The sequence below is a fragment of the Maniola hyperantus genome, chromosome 1, assembly GCF_902806685.2.
Source record: "Maniola hyperantus chromosome 1, iAphHyp1.2, whole genome shotgun sequence".
In the NCBI taxonomy this organism is placed as follows: domain Eukaryota; kingdom Metazoa; phylum Arthropoda; class Insecta; order Lepidoptera; family Nymphalidae; genus Maniola; species Maniola hyperantus.
The window spans coordinates 8530909-8544984 of record NC_048536.1 but is presented as its reverse complement, the minus strand read 5'-3'; the positions used below and the strand labels follow the sequence as shown (position 1 = coordinate 8544984).

At 36.6% G+C, this 14076-nt stretch overlaps 2 protein-coding genes across 2 annotated transcripts; both read right to left on the bottom strand.

The window, feature by feature from the left end:
* Positions 1-2513: 2513 nt before the first annotated feature.
* On the bottom strand, positions 2514-6673 carry LOC117985105 (uncharacterized). The gene is made up of 2 exons (XM_034971791.2): positions 4901-6673; positions 2514-4388 (listed from the first exon to the last, which is right to left on the bottom strand). Exon 2 carries the CDS (start codon positions 3493-3495, stop codon positions 2809-2811), a length of 687 nt encoding a protein of 228 aa, XP_034827682.1. The 5' UTR covers positions 3496-4388; positions 4901-6673; the 3' UTR covers positions 2514-2808.
* Positions 6674-8071: 1398 nt separating this feature from the next.
* On the bottom strand, positions 8072-13308 carry Kua (Plasmanylethanolamine desaturase Kua). The gene is given in 6 exon segments (XM_034971778.2): positions 8072-8167; positions 8169-8216; positions 8218-8295; positions 9027-9245; positions 11118-11323; positions 12683-13308. Coding segments are annotated over 6 exon segments (906 nt in total). The 5' UTR covers positions 12942-13308.
* Positions 13309-14076: the final 768 nt, after the last annotated feature.

Sequence of the window (14076 nt, the reverse complement as noted above, 5' to 3'; positions counted from 1 at the left end):
TTTTTATATTATAGATTTAGAGTTTAAGCAATAACCTGCCTCATTAAAAATCGGTCAAGTGCGAGCCGACTCACAAACAAAGTGTTCTGAACAATAAATAACACTATTTTTTTTTAATCTACTTGGCGGCAACTTGGTAATTTTTATTAAGTATTTGTTGTTATAGCGGCAACAGAAATACCTACATATTCTGTGAAAATTTCAATTCTACCTATTATGGTTCACAAGATACAGCCTGCAGACGGACGGACAGAAGAGGCTTAGTAATAGGCTCCCAAATCCTACGGAACTCTAAAAACACTACATTTAAAAATATTTTCAAAAAACAGACTTCCAGTCACTAAAAATAAAAAGTTCAAAAACCGGGCGCGTGTCACTAAAAGGTTTAGTGGTCTTAATATAGTTACAGCCGTACTCAGAGTCTTTTAATCGTTACTTAAGTTTACTTAAAACGAGACAGAGCTATATCTCTCGAATAAATCTGTCTCCTTTTAACTCAATCTTAAGTAACGATTAGCGACCCTGAGTACGGCGGTTAGACGTCAACCACTTAGTCGCATCTGAGTTTAGCAAGACGCGTTGAAATAGCAATAGTCGTCATTGGGGCGTAAAGAAGCGACGGAGCGGAGCTCACCAGCTTGGAGCCGCGCCGCACCCCGCGCTCGTCATCGATTTGCATTAGTGTGAGTGCTAGGTCAAACTACACAATCCATGTACGCGTTGCTAAAAAGTAGAGAGAGAGCCAGCGCGTGTCAGATCTTCGTTATTTTATAAAAGCTGAAGTTTCTCTGCATATTGTTCGCAACACGAACAGGAACGTTTGTATAAGTCAAAGTCAAAGTCAAATGATTTATTCAAAATAGGTAATTAATAACGCTTTTTGATGGTCAGATGTTAGATTTCTAAGATATAGTGGTGATAATTACGCAAACTTAAAACTAAAGCTATGAGGGTTCCAAACGCGCCCAGGTCTGAGAAGAGCCCACAACAAACTCAGCCGGGTATTATTTTTATTATCACCACTTTACAAAATTATTGAAACTTATTAGAACTATCACAATCCGTTAAGCAACTCATTCCCAAGCTTGCTTATCACTTAAATAATCCTTTACATTGTAATAGGATTTTTCAATTAGTTTACGTTTTATGAAAACTTTGAACTTGTTGAGAGACACCTCCAATATGTCTTCTGGAAGCTTATTATAAAAACTTATAGATTTTCCAATAAATGAATTGCTAACTTTACCTAGCCTGGAGGTGGGAATTACAAGTTTATTTTTATTTCTAGTACCTATTTACATAATGACAGTCACTTTTTTTCTGCAGCACAAAAATAGAATTAATATCAGCAGCACTACCCCATAATAATATACCATATGACATAATGCTGTGAAAGTAACTAAAATATACTAGTCTCGCCGTTTCTATGTCTGTCAACTGGCGAATCTTTTTTACCGCATATGCGGCAGAACTAAGTCTGTTCGATAAGTTATTTATATGAGAGCCCCATTGAAGTTTTGCATCTAACGTTATTCCTAGGAAAACAGCGGTATCCACTAAATCCAATTCCTCATTATTAAGTTGCACAGTGGTTTGTATCATGGTGGCTTTGGAAGAGAAAACAGGTAGGTACCTGTTTTCTCTTCCAAAGCCACCATTCCTATTCAAGGTAAAGAAAAATCTTACGTCAAAGTGTAGTCTTATTTTTTTTTAATTTTCTTCGAATAGTATTAAAATCACATCACGCATTACCAGACACTTAAGTGTCGTGGCAACCCCCTGCCAGGCATCATTAAACTTTAACTAGGTATCTTTAACTATCTAATATCTTTATACCTTATTGTCTAGCAGGGGGTTTCTATGATCTAAGTATGATGGGTCTGGCAATGCATGATGTGATTTCTAATATTATTCTGAAAAAAAATTACTTTATGCCTACGAAGATATTTTTTACACCGTTAATCTCCCAAAGCCACCATGATCCACACAAACGTTCCTCCCAGTGTTGGGAACAATACGTAGAGAAGCTCTCAGCTTTTATGAAATAACGTAGGTCTAGCACGCGCTGGCTCTTAGTCGAAAGGACGGTCCAGACGGACGGTTGTACCTGTGGTTGTACTCGATCGTCATTGTTATCGATTCGATGTCGAAATTGTTAGATTTGAGTTTTCCGTTATTGCTAGATTTGTTTTTCGTTGATGTTGTGTTGTTGATTTTCTTTCAATATTCACCGAATTGTTTTTATTGAGTTCGTTATCAACGTTTTGAGACTTTTACGACATTTAGAAAAATAGAAAAAATAAAAAAGGGTTCCCGCTGGATTGTTAAAAACCTAAATCCACAGGCGGGGTGGTTGGCTAACTCAGTCAGTCAGTCAATCCATTGAAGGTGCGATCTAGCATCTGTCGGTCTTAGCTCAGTGGCGACAAAAACGGACTATACGCTTCCGTGCAAAAAGTGTAAGTGTAGGTACTCGTAACCCCTTTAGTTTCTGTAATCCATGCTCGTACTAACTAAATAACTATATTTCTTTATTCTGAATTTATCTAAGTAGTTAAAAACTTTTTAGTTAATTTATTTATTTATTAAGACACTAATATAATATATAGGCCAGGCTCCATACTAAAATATTAAAAACCCTTACTTCACTAATCTGAAGACCAAACGAATTTGATACCAATCGAGAGCTGATACCTGCGGCTCTCATCAAAGCGTGGCAACCCTGGTTGCCATTCGTTTGGTTATCAGATGGGAGAAGATCGTTCTTATCTCGTTTCGCGTACTATTAGATACTTACTTTTCTGAAACTTATGCATCATATCGACGTATTGGAGATATGTCTACGTTATAGTTGTTGATTTTTATATAATTTCTTACATATTCTCGATCGTTTTCCGTTATTAAAGACCAACTCTCTAATTCTACTAATATTTCTAGGCTCATACAACTCTGAATAATTCTTTCTACCGATAACATTGTTAAAAAGTCTGATTGCATTATTCGTAATTCTTTTAAATAAATCATCGGATTAATTTCCAATATCTTGAACATAAATTCATCTGTAAGTTGAATAGCTGTTCCTATTTGGATAAATTCAACATTAATACAATTTGTCAATAGGAATAACAACTGTTCGTCGGTAAATAATGAAACACACGTCAGCTTTTTTAAATTTCTAAAGGGCAAAATTTCCAGTTTTTTTGTATACAAAGATGTATGTTGAATTAAGGTGCAATTATAAAAAGTCAAACTTTCAAGTAAAGAACACAATTGGCTTATATACATTAGTGCATTCAAATCAATTTGATCCACATGTTCAAGATGTAACTTCAGGAGGTTGCAACCTTTTACTTGAAGCACTTGTTTTATTTGGTCTGCATAAAAATCACATGATAATAATTTCAAATCAAACAATTTTTTTAATCCGATGAGTACCATCAGATCACTTTGTAAAGTATTATGAAACACGGTCATACTGCAAATGTTTGGGCACATTTCTACTGCTAACTCCAAGTGGTAGCTCGTAGCATATCTACTAACGTAGATTTTTACATTAAAAGGATAAGTTTCAGGACAATTTATGTGTATAAATTCCAAAACTTTACCAATTTCATCACATCTACCTACATCTTCTAAGCTGTGACAATGAATCAATAAATTAACAAAACCTTCCCATGTAACAAAGGTATGATACAGCTGAATAGACTTCAAACCTTTAGCTTAGTTTATTATGTCAATGCTTTTATTAGTTACAGATTTAGAACATGAAACATCTAATTTTTTAATTTTTGTACAATTTTGCACTATACACTTTAATATGTTATCTGTGCAATCGTAATTTATAATGAGATACTTAAGACAGTGCAGTTGCTTTAAAGCCGTTACGATTGACTCCTCCATGTCAGCAGTCTTCCAGCCGCCGGAAAGAGATCCTAAATTTAAATATACAAGGCCAGTTAACATATGTAGCTTTGAATAGAATACAGTACGCATCATTTTTGGTATTCTATCAATGGAAACACTAGTAAAATTTTTGGTGAACAAAACTTCAGTCATTTTTACGATAACATTCATTTGACTGACAAATTTTCCCATCGAGCCTCGAAATCCCAAAGAATTCTTTGTCTTTTCTATTAAGTCAGACAAGGCTTTGATAGCTTCATTTGCTAATTTGTCATGAAGCATCCAAGGGACATGAAAATCTAAATAAGAGCGTATATTTTCAATATACCGGTTTTAATGTTATTTGCGTTTGGTTTGGGTTTTGTTGGGCAAGTATTGCCGTGGACAACATTTGCCTTTCTGTTTGCTTTGCAATCCAATCTCCTAGTTTGGTTAGTGCCAAACATTCAAGAGTTTTTACTTTCTTATATCTCGCCATGATTAACCTGAAAAAATAAGACGCATTTTTTAAATAGCTACTTATAGCCTTTTTAATTAAGCCCTAAGAGATAAACCGAACCGATAGGTAGCTAACATTTGCCTTCGCAGTTCATAGAGAAATATGCTGATAGGATAGAAACTTGCATATTTCGTAATATTTGACTTTTAAAACCCTACCGCAAAGGATCATCTTGGAAATCATGGTTATTCCTGTTCCCCTATCTATTGCCTTATATTTAGTTGTCGGCTGGTATAAGATTACAATTAAGTAATACGATGTAAGCACAGTAGTACCTACCTGTTTACTTTAAAATCGAAGCAGTCTACGGTCTACCAAAATAATTGATAGATACGTTACCTAGTTATTAGGTAAGTATCTATTACATGTATATTTTTTGATGCATGGGACTAAAAAGAACTCTTCGATAATGGACAGGCAAAAATCACATGTTTCGCACAAGTACCTACCTATGTAAAATAAATAAATAATAACTACAAGCTAGGTTAAAAATTCTACCTTGTTAATAAAGATCGTGGGCGATGGCTTACAACTGTAACACTTGCACGTTCGACATCACACAGATCTATTTTTATCACTCCTTCAGCTCTGAATAGATACCTACTATCCAAGTAGGTACCTAATTGGTTACCTAATAAAACAGCAAGTAGATAGGTCAGAACGTTAAGTAGCAAAGCGACTTGATTATTCTTTCTTACTTATTTTTATGAACTTATGCGCGTGCGCACATGATATTTTCATCCTCCAAATCTAAAAATGAAATCTGCCAGCTGTCATTCTATTAGGTATATGTATATCGCATAGCAACATAATAGCGTGAAGTCTTTAATAATATGACAGTAAGCGCGCAGTTTCTTACCTGGGAACATATTATGATTCAGTCATTATCAACTCATTATATTTGATGAACTAGCTGATGCCCGCGACATCGTCTGTGTTGATTTAGGTTTTTAAAAATTCCACGGCAGCTCTTTGATTGTTCGGAATAAAAAGTAGCCTATGTCACTCTCCAGGTCTTTAACTATAGTCATGCAAAAAAAAACACGTAGATCCGTTGCACCCCTCGTGCCTCTCTACCTGCCTTCGTCACTCCTGTTCCCATGGCAAGTTGCATATCGAATTCAAAGCCCAATGCTAATAAGAAAATGTAAGCAGGATTTGGAAGCAAGCAGCATAGCGTCAGTTTAGTCGTTCCTTTTTCTAACCGACTTAGTAGGCCAGTTTCTAAATCACCACGATTAGGAATGATTCCTTACAGCATCAGAGTGAGGAGTTGTGTCCTCGAATTTTTTAACGATAGACACTTTACTTGTTAATACCCCCACGTCCCTCAATGTGGCTAATTCCGTTGTACACAATCTCTAAACTAAACTAAAATAGCACGTCTAAATATATTGCTATCCCTTTCATAATGTTGCTTGCGGAAAAGGATAGCACTAGATTTAGACCTGTTAATTTAGTTTAGTTTAGAGATTGTGTATAAGAGAATCGGCCCCATTTATCAATTTATAACCGACAGTTTCTTAGTCCCATCAGTTTTAGTGGTCATAGGTTCCCTACAGCATCATGATTGAGGAGTTGGAAACCAAATGTTTTATGTACCAAGGTTCCTCTATCGATTAAAAAAATTACTCAAATCGGTTCAGAAATCTTGCAGATTTTTGTGTACATAGGTAGAAAAAGTCCTTCTCCTCCTCCTTTTTTGAAAGTCGGTTAAATGTCGGTTTTACTCCTTGGATAATTCTCTATTTGTCTGTGAAAGTCCCATCAAAATAGGTTGAGGCGTTCCGAAGTTTAGCGCGTTCAAACAGACAAAATTTTTAAAAATGTTCTATTCAGTTATAATACAGTTCAAATAACCATATAAGCTTAATATGAGGTATTTATTTCGAAATTACAGACAGACACTTTATTTATTTATTAGTACCTACCTATAGATACAGTGTTAAAGCTTTGAGGAATTAATTATGTACCGTCAGTCATGCATCAACATCATTGTCAACCGATAGACATCAACTGCTGCATAGTTATAGGTATGTACTTACACACGCCACGGTCTTCGGCCGCCAGAATCTAGTGGCTCTGCGACTCGTGTGTCCACCTAGTGGGGGGGTCAGCCAACGCTGCGCTTTCCGGTGCGAGGTCGCTATTATAACAGCTTGGGAGTTGGGATCCAAACGTCTATCGGTTTTTCGAACTGTTTGCTCCGCCCATTCTACTTCAGCTTCGTAACCGGTTGAGCTTCGTCGGTTACTCACTCACTTGAACTCATTTTATCTAGTAGGTATAAGTCCCGCAAATTGCTATTGCGCTGGAACCATGTCTTATTAACATCAAAATGACGTCATTTGACGTCATCCGAAATAAAAATATGCCATCGCTCGAAACTTCAGTCTAGTGCTGACCTCGGCTAAAATGGCGGCCACGCGCATTAGCAATTTGCGGGACTTGGAACTTGTTTATAAATAATTTCAAAACGAGTCAGTCATTTCCGCGCCTGTTAATAAATATGAAGACACATTTTCAAATGTAGTATATAGTACGCGACAGGGTGGAGATGACAATCTGTCGTGGGTTTGATGTACGGGTGGTGCGGGGCGTCCCCGGCCTCAACCCCGATTGCCATCTCAACCTGTCGCGGAATATAAATTGGTTAATAATACATTTTAAAATAGAAACATGTCAATTCGCGCATTTGTAAATTGTAATAAATATGCAGACAAAATAACTTTTTAATTTTTTTGATTCGAATGACGCCTTTACAGCGCTCTAAGAATATCCGATAAGGATAAACCTGCCTGTGCCGCTGAAAGTACTATTCGGTAGAGTTCCGAATTTCAAATTATTATTAATGCTAAGAAAAAAAACAAATTATTCAGGAAGAAAGATTATTCCAAATTCAACCCAACCTTCCCATACTACCGCGGTACTCAGAGTCGCTAATCGTTACTAAGATTGAGTTTAAACGGGACAGATTTATGTGAGAGATATAGCTCGTCTCGTTTTAACTTACACTTAAGTAGTAACGTATTTAGCGACTCTGAGTACAGCTGTTAGGTTATTTTTCAGAACAGTTGTGAGGAACAATATTATTTCAATTGAAACTTATGATATGAAATGAAACTTCATACTTAACTTTCTGGACAGCTATTTGCAATACCTACTGTCCAGAAATGAAATTCCATACTTACTTTTCTGGACAGTTGTAACACTGACCGGGATGTTTAACTTTCGAACCAATCTATTGAGTATGAAATGTGCAGATTACATTTCATTTTTAGAAAAAATATTTAATTTATCAGTAGGTACCTACCTACTGATAAATTCTACCAAAATACTGCCTTATGAAAATTCAAATTATACATACAGAGGTACTTCGGTAGATAATTTAAAAAAATGTTCTTTCGGGGGGATTCTTAAATATTGCAATAAATAATAAGCACTTTTAAATCACACGTTCTTAAGGCATTAGAATAACAGGCTATAAAGAGCAAGACACTTTTTTCTTTCTTACGACAAATTAATTATTATTATTACTTATGTTATTTTATTACTAGCCTAACTGGCAATAAGGAGTATAAAAATTATTTACTGAGACAGAGTAGTTTCCTAGGGAACGTTCTGGGCCCATTTCATGTCGTGTCCGGGGCGCGCGGACTTGGCAGCCGGTCAGAGCTTCATATAATAAATCTCTAGCGTAACCACGAACTGCATAGTTTCCAAGTAGGGGGGCCAATGTAGCCAACCTGTGGTTATACAAAAGTAATGTCTCGTGCGGCGCAACGTGGTGTATGCGGTTGTGGCGGCGCGGTAGCAACAACGTGCCACTCCTGCAGGCCACACCACGCCACGCGGGGCAGGCCGAAAGTACGCTGTGCGACCACCTTGTGGATCTGCAACCGACAGCCACTGACAGTCGCATGATCCATCGGCTCTTGCGGTACGGGAGCGGTGGAAACGTGGCGCGGACCGTGGGACAGTCTATAATATCTCCTCCAGACTCCAGAGACCAAGTAACATAGGAACCGTGACAGACCACACTGAAATCTGTCAAAAGACTATCCATTGCCACGTCTCCGCCACACGTAAGGTTAACGTGCGCATATCTGTAGTATTTTTGCCGATAATTGCGTCTTCAACACCAAATATAAATCTGATCAGAATCGGCTCAAATCTGTTGAAATATATTCGACAGATTTCAGCGACCTTTGCAATGCAACATGTCTGAGGAAAACGTTTGTAGCAGTAGACAAAAGTAGCTCAAAGCGCAATCGGTGGAAGTGCAATTGGCCATAGTAGGACAAGTGTCATAACTCATAACCATAACCACTCCAAATCACAATCCAAACTGGTTATCGGCACTAAAGCGCCATAGCGATCCGCTTCTGAAGATCATAAGTAGATTGCAGCAAGTATCACGGTTTTTTTTAACTAACACAGCTATTATCGTTTCCCTAGCGTATAAGTTCCTATGTTTTGAAGAATAAATAAATTATTAAATTTTTGTACGATGGTACTGACTACTGAACACATTTTCTCCGAAACCCTAAAAATCACGAAAACGGAATAAAACATATTGCTTTCCATGCATTACACTCGAGAAAACCTTAAAAGAATGGCTTACCTGATTTGTCATTGCCACAAAAATACAGCACAAATACCAATATGCTATCCAATGAAATTGCTCTTTTATTGTGAAAGCGTCATATGTAAGCAGCTGCCAAACAATCCTTCCCAGTATGGGGATGGTGATAGCGAAATTATCACCATTCGTTTCGACAAAGTCATGCCTCGTTATTGAAGTTGGATCGATGTGATGTTCACGGAAAGGTCGTATAAAATTCTGTAAACAAGAAAAGCGTTATTAAAATTTTCTCATTCCCATAAAACGTGAGTACTAGTCAAAACAAAAAATTCTCACTACTTTTAAGCCAGACCTCGAGTGAGAGAGTCAATTTACAAATTATTATTTCCTCATTATAGACATCTTGCTTGTGCACTCCCGGTCGAGGCATGTATAGTGCTTTTCTAAAAAATGAAACAAGTAAATGATTTTAAAAAATGATTTGCAATTCGGCCTCCACTCTCAAATTAGGAGGTGTGCAATCAAATTCCATACTATCCTCACTTGAACTCATTTTATCTAGTAGGTAACTTGTTTAATCCATACTAATATTATAAATGCGAAAGTGTGTCTGTGTGTCTGTCTGCTAGCTTTTCACGGCCCAACGGTTTAACCGATTTTGATGAAATTTGGTACAGAGGTAGCTTACATCCCTGGGAAGGACATACTTTTTATCCCGGAAAATCAAAGAGTTCCCACGGGATTTAAAAAAACCTAAATCCACGCGGACGAAGTCGCGGGTATCAGCTAGTAAATAATTTAAAAACGAACAGTTAATTCGCGCCTTTCAATATGAAGACAAAAAATCTAACTTTTTAAATTTTTGCCTAATTTAACCTAACCGTAGACAAATTATTACTCTGTCTAAGCCCCTAAAGAGCGTTGTCTCTGTCACTCATACCTATATGATTAGGGATTGCAATCCCGCGGGATCCCGCATATTTGAAATAATTCACAGTAGTTCAACTTTTTGCCCCGTTTGTATGTAAGATAAAGTACTAATTTTTTGATCTTATAAGGCTATAAGATCGAAAAATTAATACTTTATCTTATTTAAAATTATGTTATAAAATCGAATTGAAACTACAGGTTTTTGTTTAAAAATCAAGTATTATTAATTAATCATATCTTACATTATGCAACAAAAATTGTTTGTTTTCTAACAAAATAACAATGAAATTATAATTAAGTATACGAGTAATTGTGTGCGAAACGGCAACGTCGTGCTCGAGCCACTCGCTTTTCTTACACAAAACTTCACGAATGTTTTAGCGGTAAATTTAAATTTGCGGGATCCCCCGATCCGCGTTTTGAAGGTGCGGGATCCAGCAGATTAATAAGTGGAGCGGGATCCCGCGGCGGGAATGCCGGATCCCGTTTTGCGGGATTGCAATCCCTATATGATGTTTTGTCGGTCTCAACGACAGAGACAGTGCTCTACAGATCTGCTAATATACTTCTAACGAGCGATGTACATTACTTTCTGCCGCGTACTGTACTTACTAAGTTTAACTTCCGAACCAATCTACAGGGTACAGGGCATAAAATGTGCACATTTCATATTTTTTTGAAAATATACCTACTTATAAAATAGGTATAAATTATTGTTTATTACAAACATCTTTTATTGATTACTAGCTTATGCTCGCTACTTCGTCCGCGTGCGTTCGTTCGTTCGTTCTTTCTTAGCGGATGCTACGTCGTAATAGCTATCTGCATGCCAAATTTCAGCCTGATCCGTCCAGTAGTTTGAGCTGCGCGTTGATAGATCAGTCAGTCAGTCAGTCACCTTTTCGTTTTATATATTCAGAAAATATTCCGATTTTTTCTTTTTGCCTACTAGTCTTATTAAAAATTCCTGGGTAGCCGAGAAGTGGTATAATATAAAGGTACTACTACTACTACTACCAAGGTACTTTCCTCCAAGGTGCTTATTAAAAATATCTACAGTATTGTTCTATGTGCTGCAACTTTCAATAGTAAATAATATTATGAACATAATATATGAAACATCAGCTCTTGCAGAAGTGGCCTACAGAACTACAGAACAGTAACTACAGAATTCTGAGATAATGCTTATTTGTTCAATACCTTTCCTATAATAGGAAGATCAACAGCTCCCCATGTGTCAGCAGCCCAGTGGACAACCCCTGAAGCAAAATCTGCTGTCAATACACCAGCTATGGCGCCCAGTAATAGAGAAGCATCTGCATGGATATATCTGGCCATGAGAAAGCCTGCACTTGCACATAATGTGCAACAGACTATAACACATACCCACTCCTGCAGCCGTTTTCCTATTAAAGGAAAAATTTGCATTTTATAATCCTACTTAATATTATAAATGTGAAAGTTTGGATGCTTGTTACTCAATCACGCAAAAACGGCTAAACGGATTTGAGTTTCCACAGGAGTTTTAAAACCTAAATGTTTTAAACCTGGGTGGATGAAGTTGGGGCATCATCTATTTGGTACACAGATAGCTTGCCCGGACGCGTATATAGGTTACTTTTAATATATATCTATAGGGATTTTTAAACCTGAAACCGCATGGACAAAGTCACAGGCATTATTTAGTAGGTACCTAATAGAACGAAAAATCCAAACCAGTTTGACCCATGCCATGCATCTTAGCAGTGAGAGAAGACTAGACAATGCAGTTAGTAAGAACTAGCTCAACTAGCCCTATGTCTAGAAAAATTCAGCAAATCTTGCCAAATGGTAGAATGGATACAAAAACCTATTACTTGCCTATTCTTACTGTAAATAGATAATTTAAATATAAAAGTTCAATAAATATTTATTGAAGGAATACATATTAAATGATGTAGGTCTAATTTTGAGTGTTACATACTCAAACGGTTGTCTGTCTATCACAGATGTTTCATTCAGAAACTATTAAAGCTATAAAGCTGAGCATGTAGTGCGCACAATACAAGTACTTAGTCCAATCTAAACGTGTCATGTGTCCAGTCTTCTTAATTCCTAAACTTACATGAAAATACCACTAACAACTAACAATATTTGGTTGTATATGCTTTATATTGAAGCACTTTTTTTGAAACAATATTTTTGGTTTCTCTGTCTGGTGAATAAGTGAGACAGTGTCCCGACGCGTGAGCAAGCCACATACAGTTGTCCATCTGAGAAGCATGGATTTTCCAAACTCAGATTTCAGTACCTTGTTTCATCAATTGGAGGAGTTGGGAGTTCAATGATGTAGTCTATCCTAGATATTTTAAATATTATTTCACCAAGAACAGTTCCTGAATCCCTATTGTTTAGGATTGCTGTCCTTATGCTCGCAACTTCGTCCGCATGGACTACACAATCATAATGGCTATCTGAATGCCAAATTTCAGCCTGATCCGTCCAGAAGTTTGAGCTGTGTGTTGATAGGTCAGTCAGTTAGTCACTTTTTTCTTTTATAATTTAGATGATACAGGAATGTGCAGTGCTCAGACAAGCTGTGAAGCGCTTATGAGCACAAATAAGGTTTTTGTTGAAGAATAAATACCTAAATAAATGACTTAGCAAATCATACATTGTATTCACATTAGCAGCATTATAACTCAAACAGCCTGTGGCCTGTCAAATATGAATAAATAATGTTCAGCAAATTATTTTTCAAGTGAAGGTTATGGGAAAGTTTTCACCTGGACTATAAAGTTCAGCGAGTTCTTGCGCGCCTCGGTGCCGCGGGCCCCATCGGGGCTTCTCTCCTACTTCACTCGGTAACTGAGTATTAGCGTTAGGATCATCTTCCGACATTGAGTGTTCCAGGATCTCACGTTCAGTTTTAACCGGTGCTAATAAAGTTGTCGCCATGGTACTGGCGTACTCAAATCGTTCACAGCTGAGCCCGCTTAGGCAGTCTCTTTTCGCCCACGGTGCTATAGGTAGAGGCAAACTCATAGTTAATTTTTATTGAATAATGACTTTAAGTTGGTCCTTACAAAAGCGTTGATTTTGATTGTTAAACATATAATCGGTTTCTCTTAACTAATAAGAACATGAACATAGTTTAATAATGTGATTGATTGATAATGATAAACAATGATAAATAACACAACACCAAAATATCATTCTAAAAGCGAGCAAAATGCCGTTATTAAGATTTTTTTCAAAGAGTTTATCACTAATCACCATTCACCGGAGTGGAGTATAATATAATCAATGCTCATGGTTTTACGGCTCTGGGTTTTAACCCTTTTGAGCTTATCAATCACTTTAAATGAAATTGAAACTCAGACTAAGGATCCTTCATCCTATGCACAGATCCTATGATCCTAGCTTTTGTCCTTACGTAGTAGTACTTCCAACTTCTTTGGTCCTAGCAGTATATAGTAGATAATCTATGGTCCTAGCCAAGATAATCTATGGTCCTAGCTATCAACCAGACTATAGAGTAAAGTCTAACTGACATTGTATATCTGTGTCGTAGATAGAGTAATAAAGGTAGATACAGGAACGTTTGCTTTCTCATTCACATTAAAATGAGAGCACAGATAAAGTAACTAATGAGATAAACAGAGATGCAGCTAACCTATTTTTGTCCCTTAAAGTGCAACTGGTTTTTTCAAGAATACATACAAGGAATGCAACTTTAGTTGCAAAACAAACTTTGAGAATTCGTGGCGTAATTGTATTTCTCATTAGTTATTTACTTGTTTTCACATAAAAAACGTTTAATACAAATATTGTTCAAAGTCAAAGTCAAAGTCAAATGATTTATTCAAAATAGGTAATAAATTACTCTTATTGATTGTCTGGTATAGTGTTAGATTTGTAAGATAATATAGTGGTGATAATTATAACGCAAACTTAAAACTAAAGCTACAAGTTGATCGGTTAGTACAAATATTGACTACTAAACAATGGTAATAATTGTCGTGTTATTCATCGTTACATCGTGCTATCGCTATCACATACACGGTTACACAGTACTTCAATCTACCTATATTACTCTTTCTACGATCTGTGTCTATTTTATATAGGACATCTCATGATTATAATGTACTCTGTGGGACAACTCTTCTTTACTCTATGG

Coding starts and splice junctions, on each gene's coding strand:
- LOC117985105 (XM_034971791.2), bottom strand. CDS start 3,495: ATGTGCCCAAACATTTGCAGTATGACCGTGTTTCATAATACTTTACAA.